Consider the following 24,580-nt stretch of genomic DNA (forward strand, 5'->3'; position numbering starts at 1 on the left):
CAGCCATGGGGAAGTCACTCAAAACAGATCCCCGTCAGCAGGAGGCACAGCACCATCTTGGCTCACCTGAGCCTGCCATGGCAGAAGCAGTGTCCTAGCCAGCAGAGGTCAGAGGCTGAAGCCATGAAGTGGGGCCACCTGCTAGTTTGGTCTCATGGGCTGCATCCTAGTCTCCCCATGGCCTTCAGGGTGGCCTCTTTGCCCCACCCTTTCCCCCTCAGCCCATCTTCCCCTCCCTCCCTCCCTCCCTTTCTGACCTCCCATGGCCAGTTCCTGCTGCGGTGTGACCCAGCCATGCTGCCTGCTGTTTGCTAATGCCTGACATCCATCCCTAGGGCCCCATACTCATTGCCCCACCCTGCTTCACGGGCCTCTGGCTTCAGGTCTCAGCTCCCATGACCAGGTCCCGACAGGCCACGTCATCACAGCCAGCCTCCTTTGGTCTCTTACAATGCCCAGGAAGAAAATGGCATCCATGCTGTGGCACTATACCCACCACAGGCTACCTCAGATGCAAGAAGAGGGGTCCGTGAAGCTTTATTTGCCAGAACACTGAGCAGGAGGAGCCAGTGGGACAGACTGCTGAGAAGCACCGGGAGAGATGGGCTGAGAGTGGACCCATGAGGGCTCTGTTCTCCTCGATCAGGAGCGGAACTGCCGGGGTCAGATTCTGTCTCTGCTGCCTGCTCCAGCTCCCATACAGGGAGGCCTGTTCTGACATCACACACCTGAGGGCTGGGGCCACCTCTCCGCACCACACACACATTCATTACTCTGATGATGGGGCCACAGCTGCACCCTGAGGAAAATTCATAACCTCAAGTCTGGATGAAGGAAATGAAAATTGACCTTGAGATGCCCAGCTGAAAGAGAACACTGGGAAACCTGCGCTTAGCGGGGTCTCTCCTGGGGTCAAAGGCACCAGGGGTTGGGGGGGTTACTGGAGGTGAAAGAGAACCACAAAAGGAACCTTAAGCCAAGGTGTGGACCTCATAAAGACAACACAGGGCTGGGCTGGGTTCCATGGGAAATACTGGCCCAGCATGTGGGAGGTCCTGGGTTTAGTCCTCCCTAGCACCCACACTAGGAAAGAAAGACAAAAGAAAAGAAAGAAAATAAGAAGAAGTAGAGGCACCTCTGACAGGAAAAAGTAGTCAAGATAAATTATAACTACAAGACACACAACATAACCAAAAGAACACCTGCACTGAAACACAGCCGGAAGCCATGCTTTGAGGGAACTGGTAACCAGAATGACGCTCATGACCAAACTCAAACGGACAGACAAGAAGACAATGACATCAATCTGTGAGGACCATCACCCAGCAAGGACCAGGTCTAGGTAGCTGTAGGCACAGCCCGGCTCTCCCTGGCAGTGTGTGGGTGCAGGTAGGGCAGAGCATCCTCACTTGAGATGACTCAGAGGAAGCCTAGCTCCCCATCCCGCTGGCTTCCATCCCAGAGAGCTGGCTCTTCAGTTCCTTGGTTCCCTGACTCCCGGAGCTCTGGGCTAGCTTTGGTCATGTCATGAGTCACATGATACAGTGACTCCTCCCCCCAAAGACCGCAGCACCAAGTCTGCAAATCCAACTTGTGCTGAATCCAACTATCTCCTGTTCTGCCACCAGCACATCTCCCTTGCTCCACCTGGCATCCTTAAAACAGAAAGGATCCTGAGACCTAGCGTACAGCAGCAGGCAGGGTAAGACTGCTGAGGTCAGCGGGGGAGGCGTCTATGGTCTGCAATGACCAGCACAGTTCCCCGAATGCTCTCTGTCTCTCTCCTTCAACCACCAAAGAATTTTCATATCCAAGGTTGTGGGTTTTTCTCTCCCAGACCCAAAATTAACCAAACAAACACCTTACATGCCCCAATCGTGTTTTTTTAAGTGAACAGACTAATGGCAGGCTGGGAAATAATATGTGTGCATACACAGCCAGGGCTAAGTTTCTTTCAAATATGGAGAGCTGTATAAATCAATTAGGAATGGCTGAATTCTCCCACCAAAATCCAAAGGCAGGGGGAAGAAGCTCACGTTCACAAACACACCAAGAAATTTAAATGAAAATGATACAGCGTGTCTAGATATCCAACCGGCAAACCTTTTTTACACAGCCGGGTAAGACCCAGGCAGTGATGAGGCCCACCTCTCTCAGGGGGCTGTGCCTCTTCGTTAACACCACTGAGTCTCACATACCCTACTTCTCACCAGCTCTGCTGTGGAAGTCGGAGACGGACAGAACCTCTGAGGCCTGCCATCCCCTTGAGAAATGATGGTGACAGCACAGCACAAATGTCCCACTCTGGAAACAATGACGCTCCGCTTTCTGGGAATCGCGTTTGAAGAGCAGAAGGAAAACACACAGGGGCCCAGTTTGGTGCCAAAGTCCCGGTAGCTCTTGAACTCCGTGGGTTAAAAGTTCCTGCCAGAGGCAGAAGGTCAGCTTTCAGAGCTGTGGACACAGGACTTAGAACAACTTACAACAGCAGGCCCTTGTCTGGGTCATAATTGACTGTCTGTCCCTGGGGACATGTCCTTCCTTGCACACACAGGGACCCCTGTCTGGGTTGGGCAGGGGCGTCCAGCTGCTGATGGCTGGCGTACTGGATTCAGGAGTCATGAGTCAGTGCCAGCTGAGGGTCCCCACGCACTTGTTCTCAAGAGGCTGGGCTCCCAGCTGGGATCTCAGGAAGAGTGCCCTCCTATGAGAAACGTAGGAACATGGGAGAGAGTCACGGGCCTCTCACTGTCACCCAATGGGTCCGGAGCTAGTCTCAGTCTTTATTAAAATAATAAAGACCCCAGAACGGCTGACCTAAGCAGGTCTGTTGTGTAACGTCCCAGTCCCCATTCCCAGCAGGGTACTCCCTCAACTGTGTGCAGATAAAGGAAGACCCTCTGGGTGACTGGCTTTAAGTGAGTAATTTTGGTCATTAGTTTTGAGAGAGAGTCTCAAATGAGCCTGGAACTCTAGATCATTCTCCTTCTGACTCCTTGGTGGGATTACAGGTGTATGTCCCCTCCCAGGTGGGGTTACAGGTATATGTCCCCTTCCAGGTGGGATTACAGGTGTATGTCCCCTCCCAGGTGGGGTTACAGGTATATGTCCCCTCCCAGGTGGGGTTACAGGTATATGTCCCCTCCCAGGTGGGATTACAGGTGTATGTCCCCTCCCAGGTGGGATTACAGGTGTATGTCCCCTCCCAGGTGGGGTTACAGGTGTATGGCCCCTCTCAGGTGGGGTTACAGGTGTATGGCCCCAAGCCTGTCTTTTCCACAAGATGCCTAAGCACTTACTTTTCAGGTGAAGTAGCTGAGCCCCTACAAAGTCCCACACCCTCCTAGCCTAAGCTTGGTGCCTCCAGCTCACCCCAGGCCCTGGCTCATACCTGGCTCATACTCAGGATGGGAGCCCGAGAAAAGAACGGCTTCCAGCAGCCATCTGTGGACCCTGGGGTCTCAAAGAACTCAGAAAAGCCCAGTGTGAGGCATCCAGGGTACCAAACAAAGAACAAAAGTTGGAACAGAAGCCACTGCAGCCACAAGTGGGGAAGCCACAAGTGTGGGTGCCCCAGGCTGCAGCATCAACTAGAGGAACTTGCTTTCCCTGGTCCCCTGGGTCCCCTCCTCCCCTGGCTCAGCACACCGTAGGGCAGCATAGGTTACCTGGAACTTGTCAGGGTCAGCTGCTCCAGCCTGACCCACGAAGAGGCCAGAGTCATGCTCCAGTTCCAGGCCTTGTGGGGACCGAACAAATGGCACCTTCTGGAACTCTTCGCAGTCTATATAGAGAGCCACAGAGCCTCCATCCACGCTGAGCGCGAAGTGTGTCCACTGGCCAACAAACGCAGGCAGGTGGAAGCTGGCACCCGTGTGGGTCTGGCTGGCACCGTGTTCCGTGTAGAGCAGCGAGATGTTCTGGTAGCCATCTTGCACCCCCGAGAGCTTCACGCCCAGCGAGACCACTGTCTGCGCAGCGTCTGTGATGGCAAACAGCACCCCTGCGGCCTTTGTGGCCGGCTGAATATGAAACAGGAGTGAAAAGTCACGGAAGAAGAGTCTAGGGAAGTGGTACTGGGCCACCTGGCCACCGCTGGAGTCTGGTCCAAAGACGTAGGCTGGCCCAACGTCGGGGTCTTCGATCTGTTGGATCTGCGGGGGCAGAGGGTCCCCGAGGAGCTGTGGCAGCCCCACCTCCTCAGCAATGTTCTCTGCAAAGAGAAAGACATCTGGTGAGGTGGCTGCACGGGAACAGACTCAGTCACAGTGGCATCCAAGGAGACACAGACCACGAAACCACCCCTTATCCGGGTCTGCGTGGCCATCTCTTTGGGTCTCTCCCTGCTTTCATGGATTCCCGGGCCAAAGCAAATATCCCAAGATGGAAGTGAGGGGCTGGGGCATGGAGTCTCCCACTCTGACTCTATAGGAGGACACAGACATGGAGTAAGACCTCTCTACCGCAAAGAGAGAGGAGGCGATACAAGCTCCACCTGGTCTGGGAGTCAGCTAGAGATAAATCAAACCTGGGAGACTCAAATGGCCAGGCTCCAAAGTCGGCTTTCCCTGGCTTCATCTCACCATTATGGTTTCTAAAGTTAGCATCAAATTCTCACTCTGGTTCCCCACATGCCTGTTCCTTAGGTGCTCTTCCGTGGCCATTTCTGCTCCCTGAAGCTTAACACCACACTACGGTGCAGAAGGCTGCATGACAGCTGGCAGCGGCAGCCCAGTACAGACTCTCCCGGATTTACGACTCTTCTAAAGTGCCCCGGGGTGGCCAGTGACCCATTTCACTTACAGACTTCACTCCTGGCACCATTTTGAGTTGGGCACAGATGTACGAGCCCTTCTCGTCTTTAGGCCAGGGCCACCAGGGCCACTCAACACACCCAAGCAGTCCAGCATTACAAAGCCTGGGAGGAGGCGCTTGGGCAAGAAAGTTCACAGTCAAGAGGAAGGAACGGCTGGAGGCAGGCGTGCTTGGTAGTATGGAGTGTGTAAGGATACCATGCCTCAGGTCAGGCTGTGGGGCTAGAATAACAAGGCCCCTATTGAGTAAGAGATGAGAAATACTGAACCCCCAAATTCACAGGACAAATGGAGTCACCAAGCCCCTCAAAACCAGAAGACAAGAGCCGCCATAGAGCACATCCCTCAGGGGACAAAGAACAGCTTTGTGTGCCGAGTGGACATCCTGAACTGCTGCAAGGGTCCCCATAAGTCTCATCCTGTCACATGTTCCTTAAACCCTGAGTGCTGGCCAGGAGCAGAGTGGACACAGCTTGGTGGGGGCATGGCTTGCAAGAGTTGAGTGTCTGCAGCCTTCAAGATGAGAGCAGAGAAGGGTGGCGGGCTAGCCTTGGGAGGTCAGTGATCCGTCACAATCATAGCTGCTACAGTGTTTCCTTCTCACCAGAAATGCTGGGACCCGGAGTTCACACTTGAAATTCTGCAGCCAAGTCATGCGTGCTGCCTGAATGCTGGAGATGAGGCCATTCTGCCCCTCCTTCTAGGACAGCAAAAATCCCTGGAGCCCTACTAGCCCAGCACACAGGACTCTACAGCTGCTGGCTTTCTGGGCTAGAAGGCACCAGTGTGTGCCATGATGAACCCTGGGTCCTTAGAGACCTACAACTAGCTCTTCCCAAGCCCTTCCATTTCCTTTCTATGAAATTCTTTTCGGCTCTGCTGGGAGTAGATGCCAAATGCCAGGGCAGTAAGATCACTGGCTCTGCTCTCTGGTTACAGCATCGTGATGGGGGAAGGGCCTGGCTGCCTAGGCCAGGAAGCTCATTTGTGGTTAAGGAGCAAGGCCTGTGCCATGCCCTGAGGGCTCAGAGGCCCTTCTGGAGGACGGTGGTCCCTTTGCAAGCTGAGACTCCTCCAGTCACCCATCTGACCTCAGATCCAGGAATGGAAGTGCTACCTGGTTAAGTCCACCTCCCCTGAAGTAAGCAGGTACAGTTCTGAAAGGGCGGTATTTAAACACGTACACCCTTGAGCTACATGTGGGACCAATTACATACAGCCAGCATCTCTGTAGCATGAATAATAAAAACCCAGAGACAGATATTGGGGTTCCAGCTGAAGATCAGAAAAGCAAAGCGGCCAGCTACTGGCTCTTACCTCCACCTCAGACCGAAATGGGCGAATTCTGCCTCCATGAATCCTCAGACTGATACTGAGTGTGAGACCAGTCTCCTGCCATTTTATATTCTGCTCTAGCACTAGGATTAAAGGCATGCAACACCATTGTCTGGCCTCTATGGATGACTAGTGTGGATACTGGGATTAAAGGTGTGTGCCACCACAGTCTGGCCTGTAAAGCTGACTAGTGTGGCTGTTTTGCATGCTGATCTTCAGGCAAGCTTTATTTATTAAAACACAAATAATGTACCACTATACATCCCCCCCCACAAGAACAGTAAAGGCTTGACTCTGGAGGGACCAATAGGGAGAATATCTGGTACTCCCACCTGATTGGACCAGGCTCCTGGTGGTACAGGAGCCCCTGCCAGCCTCCCTCCCGGGACAAGAGCCAGTCCATTTCCCAGTGCAACTTTCCAGACCCTTGACTTCACGGCATCTTTACTGCCAACCTCAGCAGCAGGGCCTAGTTCTAGAACATGAGGGCAGACGGCATAGCCCTTTGGCAAGGGCTCAGTTAGGCAAACATTATGAGAAAAAGACCCTTCACAGGGATCATGGCAGATGGATCATCAGCACCAGGACAAGAGTGCATCTCTAAGCAGGTGACACTCCCTCCCTCATCAAGGATCCTGGCCAATCCAGTCTGCCTGCCTGGGAGAACGGCCTCCAGCTAAGCCAGTAGCCCATGGGCTGCTCAGGGGTCCTTGACTCCTCCAATGCAATGGAATAGATCTATCTTTCTATATGTGCCGGGCTTCTGACAACCAGGGCCCCCCCCCCCCAACTTGCCAATTGGCTCTCCCAGGGAGGCAGCCTGGGGCCAGACTGCACATCCATCTCTGGGCTGGTCATTCACTTCCCCCTCATATGCTCTGGGAGCTGCTGTGTATAGGACTCAGGCTATGGCAGCCTGTCCCTGGTCTCTCTGGGCTTCCAACCATGTAAAACTCAGACTGTGGCAGCCCTGCCCCAAAGAACCGGGCCTGAGTCCCGGTTCTAGAGTCCAGGGAGATGTCACTATGAAGAAACTTCCAGTCCAGCACCAGAGGGGCGCATATCTGAGATACCCAACTGCCAATCAAGCAGCGGAAACTTCTGGAAAAAAATCTAGCTCTTCATTTTCCTTGAGTCAGAGGAACTCATGGCAGTTCTTCCCTGCTTCTAAATTCTGTGGTCTATTCAGGCACAAACATACAGTTGCTGTGTGGGGACATGGGATGGACAGTAACATCTGTGCTGGACCCAGCCTGGGTACCAAATGGTCACTTAGTACACAGTGGCAGAATCCAGGGGTACAAGTCCAGCAAGTAGTCCAGTGATGTGGGATGCCCCTCTGTATGCTGTAAATGTTTTATCACTATTGGTTAATGAAGAAGCTGATTGGGCCTATGGCAGGGCAGAATAGAGCCAGGAGGGAAATCCAAGAGAGAGAGAGGGGAGAAAGAAGGTGGAGTCTGAGAGATGCCAGCAGCTGCCGGGGGAAACAAGATGTGAGGTAACAAGCCATGAGCATTGTAGTAAAATATACAATAATAGAAATGGGTTAATTTAAGTTGTAAGAGCTAGTTAATAATAAACCTGAGCTAATAGTCCAAACAGTTTGTAATTACTATTAAGCTTCAGAGTGGTTATTCAAAAACCAGTGGGCGGGAGAGAAACCTCCAGAAACATTCCAGCAAGTGACTGTCTACACTGCTGTGGGGAAAGGCTCAAGAGAGTTATTTGAACTAAGCAGCCGGCATGGAGAGTTTTATTACATCCACCCAGGCCTGGCTCCACTGAGCTATAGGCAATGAGCTGCACTAGATTCATTGTGGAATGAGGCCTTAGGGGCTAGTTTTGTGAAGCCTTGAATGGAGCCATTTGAAGAGATATTCAGAGTCCTTGTGGAATTGAGAAACTATAACCAAGCCAGAGCAGGGAAAAGGCAAAAGCTGGGGGGAAACATACCATGATCAATAAAAAGCATAAAATAAGAGGGTGGTTTGGGTTCAGGTGGACCAGCAACCTGAATATATACTGTAAATTCTTGGGTGGAAGACAGTCTTGAGTTAGGCCAAAAGTGTCGAAGTTAATACAAACAATGGCACAGTGAAGAAATTGTGCAAAAATTGCACAGGAGGCCTGAGGGGAAAGATGCAGAACACAGGGACAAGGCAAGCATTGCAACCTAGAACAGGGTCAGGTTGAAGCCGTCCTTTGACCTTTGTCTGGGAACTGCCCACGTAGGTACACATGAATCTGGCAACGGTGGCCTCAGCATACACAGCAAAATGGTGTGTCTTAATGACATCCCCTAGGCACCTTTTCTGTTGAAATTGAAAGAAACGAAAGATGGGAGGTCTTGAGCCTCCAGAGTGTTTTTACAAAGTCTCCTAAGGCTGTTTTGTAACCCAGTAGCAACTAGAGAGTGCGCAAGCCCAGAGTGGGCACACGCCTGGCCGTCATATCAAAAGAAAAAGACACAGAATGAAACATTCCCAGACAGCACTGCACCTTGACGGAAAGATTAAAACTGACTTGAGTAAGTGAAGGCTTGGGCTGACCTGCTTGCCTAAGCCCCTCCATGATATTCCAAACCCCACATGGTCAGTGTGGTTCAACAATGGCCCTGGTAGCCAGGCGGTGGTGGCGCACGCCTTTAATCCCAGCACTCGGGAGGCAGAGGCAGGTGGATCTCTGTGAGTTCGAGGCCAGCCTGGTCTACAAGAGCTAGTTCCAGGACAGGCTCTAAAAAAGCTGCAGAGAAACCCTGTCACAAAAAACCAAAAAAAAAAAACAAAAACAAAAAAACAAAAAAAAAAACCAATGGCCCTGGTGGGAATCTTCTGGTGAGGAGGATATGCTCCAGTATGATCCTGCTTGGAAGAAAAAGATCCTGGGTCTTGAGAATAGGGCAGTGCCTAGGAAGGGTTGTCCCAGAGACCCGGATCAGGACCTGCTTAAGATGCTGGGCCAGGGTTTAGTCTACACAGGCAGATAATCCAATGAGCCAATGGGTAAGCAGGCCATTAAGACAAGACGCGGGAAACACCTAAAGGTGCTCAGTGGGCAGAGTTATCCCTGGGTGTTAGAGAAAATACCAGAAGCAGGCAGCCACAGGAAAAAAAGGCAGGACAGCTCCTAAGACACCAGAACTATGTGGCAGGAGCTGTTCCTGTGTGTGACCACATCCAGGCACAGACTTCAGTGGAGAGAACAAGGTTCCCAAAGATGCTCAGTGGGACTTGTGTTGCACGGCTTGAGATGGGGATGAACCAGATCTATCCACACGTTCATGGATGTCCTCACTCCAGGCTAGAGGCACGTGCTCAGGTGGGGAGGCTGAGCTCTGGGCCAGAGATGCTGACTGCAGGAGCCTCGAGCCTTCTGGCACCTAGGCTAGTCACCTAGGCTAGACACATAATCTGAGCTAATGGTGCCTTAAGATTTGCCTTTTTGAAGGAAATGTTTCCAAGTGAGTTCCTGGAAGACTCTGAGCAGAGAGAACCAGAAATGGTCTCTTTGGAGCAGAGAAGGGTGCTGCTAAATCCATCAGATACACAATGCTGGGAATGGGGCATCTACGCAAGGCCGACTTTCCACTCCCTTCCCTGATCCTGTAGATTAATCAGAAAGCCTAGCTGCGAAATCTCCTTCCTCAGAGAGCCCTTGAGGACCCTGATTCCCTCTCAGAGTTCACCTCGTACTGGTATTTATCTGGCTGTCTGTCCATGGCACCAACAACGCCTCTAAGAGACTCTTTACCCCTAACAATCTGTCACAGTGTTCCCTTCCACCAGAACTTTCAAGTACTACACTGTGAAATCAAGGGACAGACAGGGATTATAAGTCGTCACATGGCCATATGAAGGAGCAAAGATCCTCATAAATGATGAGCCACAATCAATCACTGAAGCTGTATTGCTTTAAGAACACCAGGCTACTCTACATTTTGTTTTCTGCCTAATTTAAACATAATCAAGGGATTATCACATTTTTGTTTTGGGTTGCCTGTGTACAGAAATGTCACTGAGGAGCCAGAAGTGCTGGCACACGCCTTTAATCCTGGCACTTGGGAGGCAGAGGCAGATCTCTGTGAGTTTAAGGTCAGCCTGGTCTACAAAGAAAGTTCCAGAACAGTCATTGCTGTTACACAGAGAAACTCCGCCTCAAAAACAGCAAGACACTCATGAAGGGATCTCAACAATAAAAAGGGTTGGAGACAGAGCTACAAGGGAGTAGCACATTTGAATACCACTGGAATTAACCTAGTGTATGTTCAGATTAGAATATAGAACTTTGGGTGACTGTCCAGGCAGCGAGATATCTCTGTGATTTCTAGAGTTTTGGAAGTAGCTTACTTCTTGTTCACCTAGGTAATATTATATCCTTCTGGAGTCTTTGATGGAGTTGAAGAATAGTTATAGTTTTCCATTGTTATGATAAAAGATAAAGTAGATATAGAGTTTGAAGATGACAAGTGTAAAACTATACATGGTAACCACACGCACACACAAATACAGAATATTCATAAAAATAAAATAAAAAGGCATTTAAACATTTAAACATTTCATTAAAATATCAAATAAAGGGGATAGTGAGAGATGGCTCAGTAGCTAAGAGTATCAGATGATCTTTATAGAGAACCTGGGTTTGATTCCCAGTACCCACAAGGCAGCTCATGACTGCTAACTCCAGTTCCAGGGGATCCTGAGCCCTTTTCTGACCTCTGCAGGCACCAAGTATACAAATAGTGCACATACATACATGTAACAAAACACACACATGAAATAAAAACAAATCATTTTTTTTAAATCACCTAACAGACTAGAGCAGGAAATGAGGAACAGAAGTATTAGCACAAAGCAGTATTATCAACAGCAGTGAAGTCCTCAAGGGCAGCAATTACAATAAATGTAAACGGATTGGGTGTTGATCTAAAGAGAAGAGATTTGGGCCCGTGAAATTGCTCTGCAAGTAAAAGTGTCTGCTATTGATATCAGGAACCCACTCGGTGGAAAGAACTGGTAATTGTAAGTTCTCCTCCAATTTCTACATATAAACCATGTTACAGGCATGTGTTACATACACACACACACACACACACACACACACACACAATTATTTAAATAAATATAAATATAAATAGATAGACATAATTTTAAAATTTTAAGACAGAACCTGGGCAAGTAATTAAAAAAAAAACACAGTCATACACTGTCTGCTGAAACATTTTCGATCCAAACAGATTGAAAGCGAAAGAACCACCTGTGTGAAGAGAATACAAGGTAGTAACTATGATATCAGACAGAATAGAATGTAAACCAATGCCTTACAAAGGGGAAGGGAACAGAAAGGAACCAATATAGGAGGGTGCTATGACATAAGAGACCTCTACCATACATGAAGCAAAACGACAGAACAAGGGGAGAAACAGACAGTTCTACAACAGCAGTAACTGCCACCCCCTCTCACTAAAGGGCAGAACAACCAGATAAGGAAGATAAGGAAAAACTCCTCATCTCTGTGGGCGTGCACAGGGCACTGCCAGCCACAGTGGCACCTAGGCTCCTCTCTGGTGCAGATGTAACATGTCCAAGACAGGCACATGTCAGGCCACTAAAAGCCTCAACATATATAACATATACTCTCCAACCACTTTGAGATCAAGTTAGACATAAAAAACAAGTAAAACTGGAATACTTACAAATTTGTTATCCTAAACAGCCATTTTAGGATACAAGAATCGAGAAAGACATGAGAAAATATGTAGAAATGATAAAAATCAGAATGTTGCGTGTGCGTGCACACGCACGCGCGCACACACACCACACACACACACACACACCAACAAAAAACAGCAACAAAACCCCATAAAACCTGGCGGGGCAATTTTTTAAAAAAAAATCATTGAAAGGGGAAATATGTAGTTATAAACATTCATTAAGAGACAAGTGGTCACAGATGAACAACCCATTGTGCATACATAATTAGGAAAAAGAAAAAAAGGAAAAACCAAAACAACAACAACAAACCTATTCCAGCAAACAGAAGGGGAAAAATAAGGGAGAACGAAACAAAGGGAAGAACGGGAACACATCTGAGGAAAATCAATGGAACCAAAGTCAGCTCTTTGGAAAGATCAACAAAACTGATGGACCTTGTAAAGCAGACCCAGAAAAGAAAGTGACCCATGGCAAAGGTCAGGAGAATGAGGCCATCACTAACTGTGGGTGAAATGGGCTATGAGAGACCATGGCAAAATTAAAACGAAGGGGGCAAATTTCTAGACGTACAAAAGCTACCAGACTGAGCCATGAGGACACTCTGATTGGCAGACCTACAGCTAGGCAGGAGACTGAAAGAATACTTTTTTAAAATCTCCAACAAAAGCCCTGGGCCCAGAGGTGTTACTCTGAGAAGTCTACAAAACATTCAAAGAAATAACATCAATTCTTCTAAACTTATCCCAAAATACTGATGAGAGAAAACTTTCTATCTCATTCTAGGAGACGGGTACTACTCCAATTCCACAGCCAGGCAAAGATGCTAAAAACAAGGAAAAAAATCTACAGGCCAGTGTCCCCCAATGAAGGGTGTCTCAAAAATCCTCAACAAAAATTACCAGCAAATCCTTTCAGTATGTTGAAAGACCCGTGCATGCTGGTTATGTGAGTGTATTCCTGGGATTCAGGGCAGCCTGCACATGAGCTCCATCAGTGCAATCATGCTGCATGCTGAATGCATAAATAACCAACATCTCAGAGGATGCAAGACAAGCACTGGGCAAGCTGCAGCACCGTTCCCCATTGAAAACACTAGAGATCTCAGCATCAGATGAGTCATGTGTGAAAAGCCCACAACAAGCACCACGTACAGGCTTGCTGATATAGCTCAGTTGGTAGAGCACTTGCCTAGAATGCATGGGGCCTTGGGTTCAATTCCCAAGTGGACATGGTAGTACATCCCTAAAATTGCAGAATTCCTCAGCTGAGCACTGGAGAACAGGAACTCAAAGTCATCCTTGGCTACATGGTAAATCTGAGGCCAGCCTGAGCTACATGAGTCCCCGACTCAAAAAGATAGAAGCCTTGTCTATAGGAAGCAGAAGCAAGGCAAGCTATCTTCTTAGCCATTGTATGGTGTAATGTGTGTGTATATGGTGCGTCCGTGTGTGTGTGGGGGTGGGGGATAAGGAGGCGGAAAAGGAGAAGAAGCAACAGCAAAGGCAGGGCAGGTTGGAAAGGAAGAAGTTGTCAGCACAACCTTGAATATCAAACACCCAAAGACTCTACAAGCTTCTTAGGACTATAATCAGTCTGCAGAAATGAAAGTACTCTAAAGAGACCCTTTTGTTTCTTAATCTGTCAAGCTGTTGATACAAAGGGCCCCAAAGAAATGGGAATCCGCCCCCCCCCCCCCAGGAATCCCACACTGGGAGAAGGAAAAGGCACCTGCCAAAGGGGGAACTTGTCTCCTGGAAAGAGATTTTACAAGGTCCTCACATCTTGTCAGACCACCTTCCAGGATGAGACAGAAGCCCAGCATCCATCCCAGATGGCCCAGTGATTGGCAGGACTAGTGATCCAGTGATTGGAAGGACCACATCTTGACTGGGGCTGCTTAGATGTGCGCTTCCTTGGCTCTCTGTTAAACTTTGATCTCACATGAAGACAGACTTATGTGGTCTGCTGGATCTCCTCCTTCTCCCTCTTCCCAATGTGGCCGCTGAATAAATCTCCTTTTCATGCTTTCTATTTTTAATTTGGCTCTTTTAATTGCTTTTTGAGGATGGGTGACCAGACCTGAATTGGGGCACAAGCTGTGACCTCCAAGTTTGATTACAGAACAAAGGGACGAGACAGTAAGACACCCCTGCTAACAGAGAAATCACTGTGTTCATCCACAGCAACAAGCTGTCTGAAAATTCCACAACACAGTAACACTGAGCAGAATAAAATGCTTAGATCCTGACTTAGCCAAGAAGGGGAAAGTCTTGTGCAGTGAAAACCACAAAAGATTGCCGAAAGACATTAAAGGCAGATAAATAAAACACCGCCCCCACTCACGGTTCTGCTGAAGCAAACCAAGCCTAAGCAACTTACACATAACAGAAACAAATTTCTCCCGGCACTGGACGCCAGGCCCAAGGCATTTTGAGACCTAGTCTCTGTTTCCACGATGGCACCACCTCACTGTGTCCTCAGGAGGGGACAAAAGGCTGTGTCCTTGCACACACAAAGTAAAGAACAGAGGGTAGCACACAAACACCATCTCCTTTCATGGGGGTGTTAAGCTCATTTGGGAGCCCAGAGCCCACAGTCACCTCTCCATGACCACATCCCTCGGCGGCATCAGATTCTGGAGAGACACATTCAGACTACAGTCAGCATAAAAGCCATCTGAGGTGACCTATGTATTCTAAGCAATCCTTATCAAAATCCCAATGATAGTTTTGGTTTCTGGCACCATTGGGGATTGAACCCAGGATGTTGCCCATGTGGGGAAATGCTCTACCACAGAGCTATAGCCTCAGGCTTCCCAATGAAAGCTTTTACAAAACATGAAAAACCCATCCTGAAACTCAAAGCTAAAAAACCCAAATCTCAAGGATGTAGGAGGAGGGCTTGCTTGTTCATCCCGCCGGCCTGGCTAGCTTAGACCTGAAATAATCACACAGAAACTGTCTTAATTAAGTCACTGCTTGGCCCATTAACTCTAGCTTCTTATTGGCTAACTTTTACATCTTAATTTAACCCATCTCCATTAATCTGTGCATCACCGTGAGGTCGTGGCCTACCAGCAAAGTTTCAGCATGTCTATCTCCGGCGGCGGCTCCATGGCGTCTCTCTGACTCTGCCTTCTTCCTCCCAGCATTCAGTTCTGTCTTCCCCAACTACCTAAATTCTGCCTTGCTATAGGTCCAAAGCAGTTTCTTTAGTCATTAACTAATAAAAGCAACACATAGACAGAAGGACCTCCCACACCACAAAGTAGCCAATGCACTCTTGACAAGAGTAAAGTTGGTGGACTCACAATCTCTGGTTTTAAAACTTCCTCCAAATTACACTCACCAACACTGTCTCTCTGGCATAAGGACAGATATGTGGACCCAGTGTAGTGTTGCATATCTGTAGTATCCTGTAACCATCACCAGAAAGGCCCAAGCAGGATCTCCTGAGCTATACTAGACTCTCTCAAGAAAAAAGACAGACAAACCCGCAGCCCAATGAGATAGTATCAGCACCCAGAAACCACACATATGACCAGATGATTACTTGCTCCAAAGCTATAGGCTTTAATGTTGGTAGGTCCTCCTCATACTATGACAGTTTAAGCATATATTCTCTCTCACACACACACACACACACACACACACACACATACATTTGGGTTTCAAATGGATGGAGAGCTATTCCCAATCCCAAAGCCCATACCTTCTCTACCATCAGGGCTGCACCCACCTTGCCATTGCCCACAGCATCCTGGCTGTGTAGCATCCTGGCTGTGTAGCATCCTGGCTGTGTAGCATCCTGGCTGTGTAGCATCCTGGCTGTGTAGCATCCTGGCTGTGTAGCATCCTCACTGTATAGCTTCCTCACTGTATAGCATCTTGGCTGTATGGCTTACACATGCTGCAGCTCACACACAGCAGCCTGGAGCCTCCAGACTGGATAAAAAGGAAAAGGCAACCTGAGTTCTCTGTTTCCCTGACGGTGGTGCAACTCCTTCCTGCTGCCACGCCTCCCCTGCCAGGTGGACTGCACCCTCAAACCATGATCCTAAATAGACTCTTCCTCCCCTAAGGTGCTTCTGACAGGTGTGTTGCCCTAGCAACATGAGTAGTAACTAGTGTAATGTTTGATACCCAGCATGCAGGAGAGCATGTCAGACTTGACAACAGAGGAAACTGATTCAAAACAGAGCCAAGGACTTGAACACACAATTCTCCCCAAAGGCGGATACATGGATAGCAGGGCTTGGGGAGGGTTTAGTGCTTAAGCGAGATGGAGTTCCAGCTTGGGGATATGGGCGCTCTGGAGATAAATGGTTGGGGGTGACAGCACTCTCCTCTATATGGATTAGTGGTTGTGCAGTGTGATTTATGCTGAGTACATTTTATCACCATAAAAATAGGTGAAAGCAGTGACTTCCCCAAGGCAGGAGGATAGACGGATTATCTGCCAACGGAAAGGATGGTATCAAGGAGCCAGTCCTAGGGCTCACTTGGAGACTCTGCTGGCTCCTGAGATGTGCAGAGGCCGTACTCTGATTCCTCCTCAAGTGTCTTCTCCCAGAGCTGGCCAAGGCCAGAATCACGACACACACCGTCCCCACCTGCCTGAGCTGCTGCAGCGGGACCAGGCCCTCTGGGCTGGATCCCATCTCAGCTGTCCCCATTGGGAAGCAAGTGTTGTGCTCTGAATGAAAAATGTCCCCCAAAGGTTCCTGTGTTAAGGCATGGCCCCCACATGGTGCTGCTTCAGGGAGGTGACTAGGTCATGAAGGGAGTCACTTCTTGTGGTTGGTGAATCCAGGAATGGGCTGTTAAAGATAGAGCCCGGAAGAAAGGTTTGCGCTGGGTCTGTCTCTGAAGGCCACTCTGTCCCTGGTCCCTTGCTTTTACTATTCCTAGATAAAGTGAGCAGTTTTGTTTTGCCATGCCCTTGACTGGGCCTCACCACAGACCATAAGTAATCCAGCCAGACACATACGGGCCATGAGCCAAAGCAACTCTTTCTTCCCCTAAGCTTTTTAACAGGTAAAGCATCACGGTGACAGAAAGCTACCCCCATAGGTAAGCCCTGTAGACAAAGACGCCAACACCTCAATGCTGACAGCATTGAGAAAATGCAAGAAAATGCAAGAGAAAGAGATGACCCACAGACTGGAAGTCTGTCAGCCAAACAGCACGGGAGGAAAGGATAAATCTCCAGAGCTGGTGCAGAGTTCACACAGCTCAATATAAAAGCAAGTAACTGAACTTTAAAATGGACAAAAGACCCGGGCAGACACTTCTCCGAGAAGACACGAGTGGTCTACACTTGCTCCAGATCACAGGTCACCAGAGCCACAGACGAAATCCACAACAGAACGCCACCACACAACTGTTAGCAAGAAGCAACAGGTGGTGGAGAGAAAGGAGGAACCCTTTCCACTGCTGGTGGGAGTGGAATCTAGGTCAGTCACCAGGGGAGACGTGATGACGCTTCACACACACACACACACACACACACACACACACACACAATAGAGCCACTGTGATCTACAGCATCCAAAGGGACTGAGGCCAGGCTGTGGAAGACACACCCATACCCCAGTTTTACTGCAGCCCTCGGTAGTCACAGCAACCATGACACAGAACCCACAGGGGTGTTCATGGACATGAGAAAGAGAAGGTGTTGTACTCACACACAACACTGAACATGAAGGAATTCCCGTCCTGTGTCAACATAGAGACACCTGGTGAGCACTGTGCTAAATGAAACAATCTGGTCACAGAACAAACACCATGTAACCTCCCAGGTGGACTCTCACCACCTAAAGACGTTGAACACAAGGATGGCTTTCCAGCTGGTGGAGATGTAGAAACAGGGAGACATTAATCCAAGGCAAGGAAGGAGCTCCAGACTGGTAGTTGGGCAAGTTCACAGACCTGGTGTGCAGTGTGTGACTACAGAGGACAGTCGTACTATGTGCAGAGACTTAGAGAGGGCTGGTGTGTGGTTCAGAGACCCGGCCTGACATGTGTGAGGCCCTAGGTTCAATCCCCAGTACCCCCCACCACACACACATCTGCTCAGAGAGAGCGGATTTTAAACGTAACCCTGGCAGGTGAAGGATATGCCAAATAACTCAGTGGTCACTGTTTCATATCCGCATATGAAGCCCTTGCACTGCACACTTTAATCCTCGGATCTTCATCAGTTCCAAGAGGCTCTCCAGTCTCCTGCCCTTCTATGGCTGCAGCTCACCTGGGCCCTAAGCCTGGAGATTCCCAAGCTGCACAGGGAATCTGTGAGGAAGCGAGGTCTGTGGATAGCTCAGCTAGCACCATGCACACAGTATTTATCTGCAGGTTACCAGGAGTGAAAGCTAAGCATTCAGGTATTTTTCCACAGAGGGGTCTTGTCTCCTTGGATCAAAGTTAAACAGAAACCCGAGTTAACTGAAGCGTCCTAAAGACCAGCAGCCTTTGAAGACTCACATTTGATTAAGGAGCCAGATAAAAACCGAGGTGAGAATAGCTGGGAGCCCATGGGGTCCTGGGTTGAAGGAGCCCGGGGGCATCTGTGAACTTCCAGAGTGATGAACCCCGCATAGCCCCCCACAACATACTCCTATGACCTGCCGGCATGGTCCACGAAGACCAGAGGTTCAGTCACACTGGGTGATTCTTAGTTGCACCTAGTATGTCTACAAGCCTGTTGCAGGTGCAGGATTTGAACCTCCCCACCCCCACCCAGACCTTGCTTTCTCCCAAGAGCTTTTCAGGCTCCCTGGGAAATTATACCTGTCTCTGTTGTCATTCACAGGGTAGACACGGAGGGGTGAGAGCGAGGTCAAATGCCTGGGTCTGTGTAGCCCCTGACTCAAGTTCTGCATCATTCCCAGACCCCACTCAGCCGAAGGGTTTCCTGGAGGCGGCAGCAGACCCAGCAGTAGCCCTACTCATAGGCGGCTGGAGGTCAGTACTAGTGGGAGCAGGGGCGAGGACCCTGGGTGCTGTACCCCTGCACATTCCTCATTCTCTCCCCCCATATACCCAAAGGACAAGCTGATATATCTAGGACCCTTCCCAGGGACCCAGCTGCATGGTGACCAGCAGATCTAGCCATGTGGAGGCGCTCCCTTGGAGTGACCCTAACTCTCAGCTATCACCTCACATACCGGCTGAATGCTGTCATGTTTCCGCTGATACTCTGGCACCAGTCGTTCCCCTCCTGGTCTCCCTCGGGGGTCAGAGGAAAAGACGAGGGTGTGGAGCTACAAGCTTGGCTAGAAAAATGAGCACAGAGGGCCCAGGATGCTAGACAGAGCCAGGTGTGCAAGGCGAGGTGTGTAGACGCAGACGGCCAGGCCTGCTGCACCAGGCGTATATAGGTAGGTGGTTAGGTATTTTTCCATAGAAACACCTTGTCTCTTCAGATCAAAGTTAAACAGAAACTCAAGTTAACTGACGTCAGGTGTGTAAATCCAGGCGTGTGGGGGTGCTGAAGTGTGAGTACAAGGCCAGGTGTGCAAAGCCAGGGGCTCAGGGTGACTGCAGAGCTCGGGTTAGGCTACACCCTACTGGCCTGGGTGAGTGGAATGGGGCAGGGCCCACTTTATAGTGGGAAGCACCCACCATGGATCTGGTCAGACCCTGAGGAGGAAGTGCATGCTCCCTGGTAGGAACTCCTTATTACCAATCCCCGTCCCCGCTGGTGTAGTCAAGGACTGTCCCTGCCCCTAGATGGTCATGGGGCCAAGATCCAAACCCAGCACTCTATAAGCTTACAGCTGCCACTAAGGGGTTAGGGAAACACTGTCGGGGAGGGGTGAAGTCTTCATCCTTGTCTTTCTTTCTGGTGCCACAGGGAACTCCGCTTGTCCTATTCCATGCTGGGGTAGGAGTGATCAGCCTGCCACAGAGGCCCAGCAGGAGTGGGGCTCACCCTGGAGTGGAGGAGCCCAGGAAAGAGAGGTTAAGAGGCCAGAGAAGATAAGGACTTTTCTACTCTGACCCCTGAGTTTCCATGAAGTCTCCCCTACCCACCTTGCCTGGAAAGGAGCCTTTGCTCAATGAGACTTGGCACCCAGATGTGGCCTACAGGGATGGGAAGCATGAGTGCTGATGGACCAGTCCTCAGGACCTTGCTGGGGATGCAGCCCAAAGTGTCCAGATGTTTAGCCACTGGCTGACTAGGCAGCCGCAGTTAAAGACATTAGTGTCCCATATAAGGACCCCATGCACCAGCTCTGGCCCTGCACCCCATGTGGCTGAGCCCTCACCCAAAGGAGGCGTGGCCTTCCTTCCAGCACCTAACAGGACCTATGCCTTTATAGCCTCTGGCTGCCCCTGAAGCAGACACATGGCCAGGCCCTCCTAACCCTGGCTAGCAGCCCACATGATTCCCCATCATCTTGCGTGGCCCCAACAGAAGATGTGGTAGGTTGTTCTCCTATCAAGACACATCCCCGTGGAGCTGACCGTGCAGGATGAGCTCTGCCAGCTGTGGCCAGGTGCGGGCCTCCACCGGGAGGTGGCCCAAGCCACTCCACATTCAGCTATTTCAAGGATGGAATGTGTGTGGGATTCATTGTGACACCAGCTGGGTAAAAATCTGAGCCCATAGCCCTGGGGCAGCCCCACCCTCTCAGGTCCAGCTGTGGCCCCTAATGAAGCCTTAAGCATCCCCTGGGCTTCTGCACAGCTCAGGTCCTTCCTGGAGCGGGACCACACATCCAGCTCCTCTGCCTGTAGCCTGTCACTCAACCTCTGTATGTATCTTCTCAGCCAGAGTCCTGTTCGTCCTCTGGGAGGCTACCCCAGGACTATAGGCTCAGATTTTACCCAGCTGATGTCACAATGAATCCCACACACACCTGTTCCTCCATTGCAGTTCCCCATGTGCCTCTTCCCTGGGAATGAGTACTATCTATCTAGGGCTTGACCCTGCCCTACCTGTAGCCCCTTACTTGCCATACCAGGCTCTGAGCCAGCAACTTGCCAGGAACCATCCAAGTTCATCCTGCTGGCATCCAACAAGATGATTCCCGGCAGAGTCCCAGGGAACCCTCGTGGCTGCATGCCTACATACCTACAGCAGACACCCCTGAGAGCCCAGCATAGCCTCCCAGCTCCTGAGCCCATTGACTAAAGGGCAAGGCCACTTCCCCTCCTGCAGAGGACAGATGTCATGCTCTGCAGGCTGGCCAAGGCCTCCCAACGCAAACAGTAACTGGGGAGCCAGGAGCACAGCTTGTGGTCCCTGACCAGACACAAAAGGAAGCTACCTGGGACCTGGTCCAACTGTCCCTGCCCTGCCTTGATCCTGGGATAATCTGAAGAATGGCCCCCTCCTCCGTTCTACCTATCACATAGCATTGTACCCCAGAGCTTCAGATCTTGGCCGGGCAGAAGCACGTGGGTTGTATAGGAGGCCAGGGCCCATGATCCTCCTTGTGTGGCTGGCATTTTTCAGCCCTTTGACTAGGCTGGCTGGGGCCACAGGGAGAACTTCAGACAGCGTGGCTCAGAGGCTAGGAACAAGGACGGAGCAACTGGAATTCAGTAGGAATCAAAGCTCCTCCATCACACTATTGCTTTGGTTCTCCATTTCCAGCCTGTGACTGAGGCAGCACCTGGCTAACTCTGTGAGAACTGTCTCTCTGTCTCTGCAAACATAGAACCTGTGGGCATAGCCACACCCAGACCCCAGCCTCTTTCCCTTCACAGAACCCCATACCCCAGCACCTCTCCAGTGCCATTACCAGGCTCAGCAAGGCAGAGGCGGGGATCCTATGTCAAGCTTTCATCAGCCCTGGCTGAGCTCTCTTGACAAAGCCAGAAGGAAAAGGGAGGATGGTGGCCACTTGGTTACCTGCAGCTGGCCCAATGAACACACAGTACCCATCCTCCTGAGAAGGGAACGAGGCACAGTTGACAGGCAGCCTGCCCCCGTCTAGGTGGTTCCAGCATCCATCCTCCAGGACCTCACAGAACTGACGGCAAGGTGGCAGGGCAGGTGGTGGGCCTGGGCCACATGAGGGAGCCAGCAGCAGACAGAAGAACCAGGCAAGGAAGGGATGGCAGTTTGTCTGGAGGAGGTGCCCCCATGCCTGTGCAGTGGCCTCTACCTCCTCACTGCTTTTGTGGTCTAGATGATTAGGCAGCCAGAAGTGTCCAATACCTAAGTGGCTGCAGATGGTCAAAGTGGGTGGCAGAGGCAGGCATCGGCTGGTAGAGGTCAGAGAGCCAGTTCCCAGCACTGCAGAGTCATTGGAAAGCTCAGAGCCTGAAGAGGTAGCCATGTGGGAAACCCAAGCACCAGGGAGCCCAGGTAAAGCTGCTACTGGAGAGAGCTGGGCTGAGGGGTCAGAGGAAGGGACAGAGAGTAAACCGTGCACACTCAGAGAAGCCGTCACCAGGGGACCCGTCACCAGGGGAAGCAGAAGAGGTATGTGCCCGTGAATGTCAGAGTGGACATCAGAACGTTGGTGCTGCTGGCTGGGCCTGGATGCCATAGGCAAGAGTCTGTTCCCCTCCAGATGCCGGGGCTGCCTGGGGGGCTTCTGGCTCCCCCAGGGAGGAGCCCTGATTCGTGTAGGAGAGAGGAAAGCTCTACCTGGGGGTGCTGGTGACCCTGGGGGTCTTCTCAGTGGTGCCTGGAGGCTGTTCAGGGAGGGAGGTGGCTGGGTGGGCACAGCCAGGGTGCCAGCCTCGGTTGTCTGAACATCTGGAGAACTTGAAACGCCTCCGCTTTGCCAGAGAGTGGTCTCATCCTCCTGGGGAGCGCTGGAGAACTCAGTAGGAGTGAGGAGGACCGTAGGGATCGAGGAAGCCGGGGTTTCCGTCCCAGCAGAGTTTTCGGTAGCTGTGTCCTCATCCCACAGCTGAACGAAGCTCCGGATGCCCTGGGCCACATTCAGAATCTTGGCTCCAACGCCGGCAACATTCTCCTCCTTCATGTCCGGGCTCGCGGCAGAGGCCGTCGGGGGAATGGGGAGGGCAGGAGCTGTAGGGGTCCCACTCTGGCCAGCTTCCTGATCCTCCAGGGGCAGCCTGGGGTTGGCAGGAGTTGTCTGCTGATCTGTAAGGCCATCCTGGTGGACCACGTGCGTGGTGGGGCTCCCTGTAGACTGCACAGGTGAACTGATCTGGGGCTTGGAGACCGGATCTTCGGTCTTGGTGGGCCACAGCCACACCAGAGGCCTGAGGGAATTCAAGGGATTCAGGGGATTCTTGTTAGGCCTGGCAGGCTCAAGGCAGCAGGAGAGCAGCAACAGCAGCAGCCAGAGGCGTCTGCTGGGGTCGGGAGCCATCAGAGCAGTGCATGCCTCAGAGCTGGGGCGGCTCCTGTGGTCCTGGAGGTGGGGCCTGCCAGGTCCCCACCCTCCCCCATGCAGGCTTCCCAGTCTCACTCCTCTGCCACTTCCCTCTGGCAGAAGGGAAGGAACCCAGCCTGAGAATCAAGGTGACCCACCAACTGGTACCTTCAGATTCCATTTAACTCCTTCCTTTCTGCACCTCCAGGAGCACCCACAGAGCTGAAAGGCAGTCAAGGGACACCGGGTGGAACTCCAGTTTATGCCACTTAGAGCGGCTGAGTTTTCTGCTGAGAGTGTGGGTGTGGGGGGCCTGGCCAGGGTCCTTGGGGACACGGAGGCCGCGCCCCAGCTTCTACTGCCTGCATTGGAGAACACCCGGAAGTCCTGGCGGCTGGCCACCATTCTGTGATGAAATGGAGTTGGAAGAATGCTCAGCTTACAGCTGTTACAGCTGTTGCTTCAGAGACAGGGTGGGTGTCTGTTCCTTCCCTCACCCCGTCCCCACCCCAGCCCCCCAGTTAACCTGCTCAAACCCTAAATCCATCAATTCAGCCATCAGTTCCTGTCCCTTGGACGCCAAGAGTCCCCACTGGAGCCTTGATGGGCATATTACTTCTTTCTCTATTCTTAAATTCTCTCACGTGACCTGCCCTGTTTTTCATTGGTGTCTCTAGGTCCTTGCAAGTGTTTCAAAACTAACCCTTGGCAGTTGCTTCCAATTGACAGACTGGAGAAGCAGTTAAGCCTCAAGAAGAAGGTAAAGAAAAATGTATGGAGTTCATCCAAGGGATATGTTGTCAATGGTAGGCTTCTGCCTCTTGTCTTATGGAGTCCAGCTCTGTGTAGAGGGCATGGCATTGCTGAGTGGCCTGTGGGGACATTCTAATCACCCCAAGTCCTTCAAAGTGAGGCTGGGGAGAGAGTCCTGCCCACAGCTTCAGTGGAGTCCAGGGGCTAAAACAGAGCTAGGGGCCAAGATCTTGTGCCTTGGGGCGCCACCATTTCAGGCATCCCCTCGGGCTATGTTCCGGGAGAGACAGAGTCAGGACACTGAGGTTGCTCCAGCATAGCTCAGGCGCACACTTCTCCGGGTCAGTCAGCAGCTCCGTGCTTTGTGTGCCGTTTCTGATCCTTTCCTTCCCACGGCTTCAGATAAAACCTCACTTTATCTAGAATAAACCAGGAGCTGGAGGTGGCTTGTCAATCCTGTAGTTTGCTCTAGTTCCATGAGAAGTGGGACCAGGACCACTCACAGCGCCCTTGCTCCTTACTCTACTGCATTTACCCCATCTTGGGTACGGCTGGGGTACATGTTTCACCCATTTCAGTCGTGATGGGAGCGAGGCAGAGAGCTGTGCCCTGCGGGGTCCTGGAAGCAGGACGATGGAATGTGGGGGCTTGCAGGGCAT

At 51.0% G+C, this 24,580-nt stretch overlaps 1 protein-coding gene across 4 annotated transcripts in view; it reads right to left on the reverse strand.

Annotated features, from left to right (window-relative positions):
• The window catches only part of Col18a1 (collagen type XVIII alpha 1 chain), a 60,948-nt gene extending 37,492 nt beyond the window's left edge, over positions 1 to 23,456 (reverse strand). The window contains exons 1-2 of one of the 4 annotated variants that reach the window (XM_038341170.1): positions 21,725 to 23,456; positions 3,669 to 4,213 (exon numbers count right to left, since the gene is read on the reverse strand). In XM_038341170.1, coding sequence (XP_038197098.1) covers positions 3,669 to 4,213; positions 21,725 to 23,165 — 1,986 coding nt within the window. In that variant the 5' untranslated portion in view covers positions 23,166 to 23,456. The remainder of the gene's footprint in view (positions 1 to 3,668; positions 4,214 to 21,724) is intronic. The other 3 variants (XM_038341169.1, XM_038341172.1, XM_038341171.1) reach the window with 3 other exon arrangements.
• Between the last annotated feature and the right edge of the window lie 1,124 nt (positions 23,457 to 24,580).

The sequence above is a fragment of the Arvicola amphibius genome, chromosome 9, assembly GCF_903992535.2.
Source record: "Arvicola amphibius chromosome 9, mArvAmp1.2, whole genome shotgun sequence".
Taxonomy (NCBI): Eukaryota; Metazoa; Chordata; class Mammalia; order Rodentia; family Cricetidae; genus Arvicola; species Arvicola amphibius.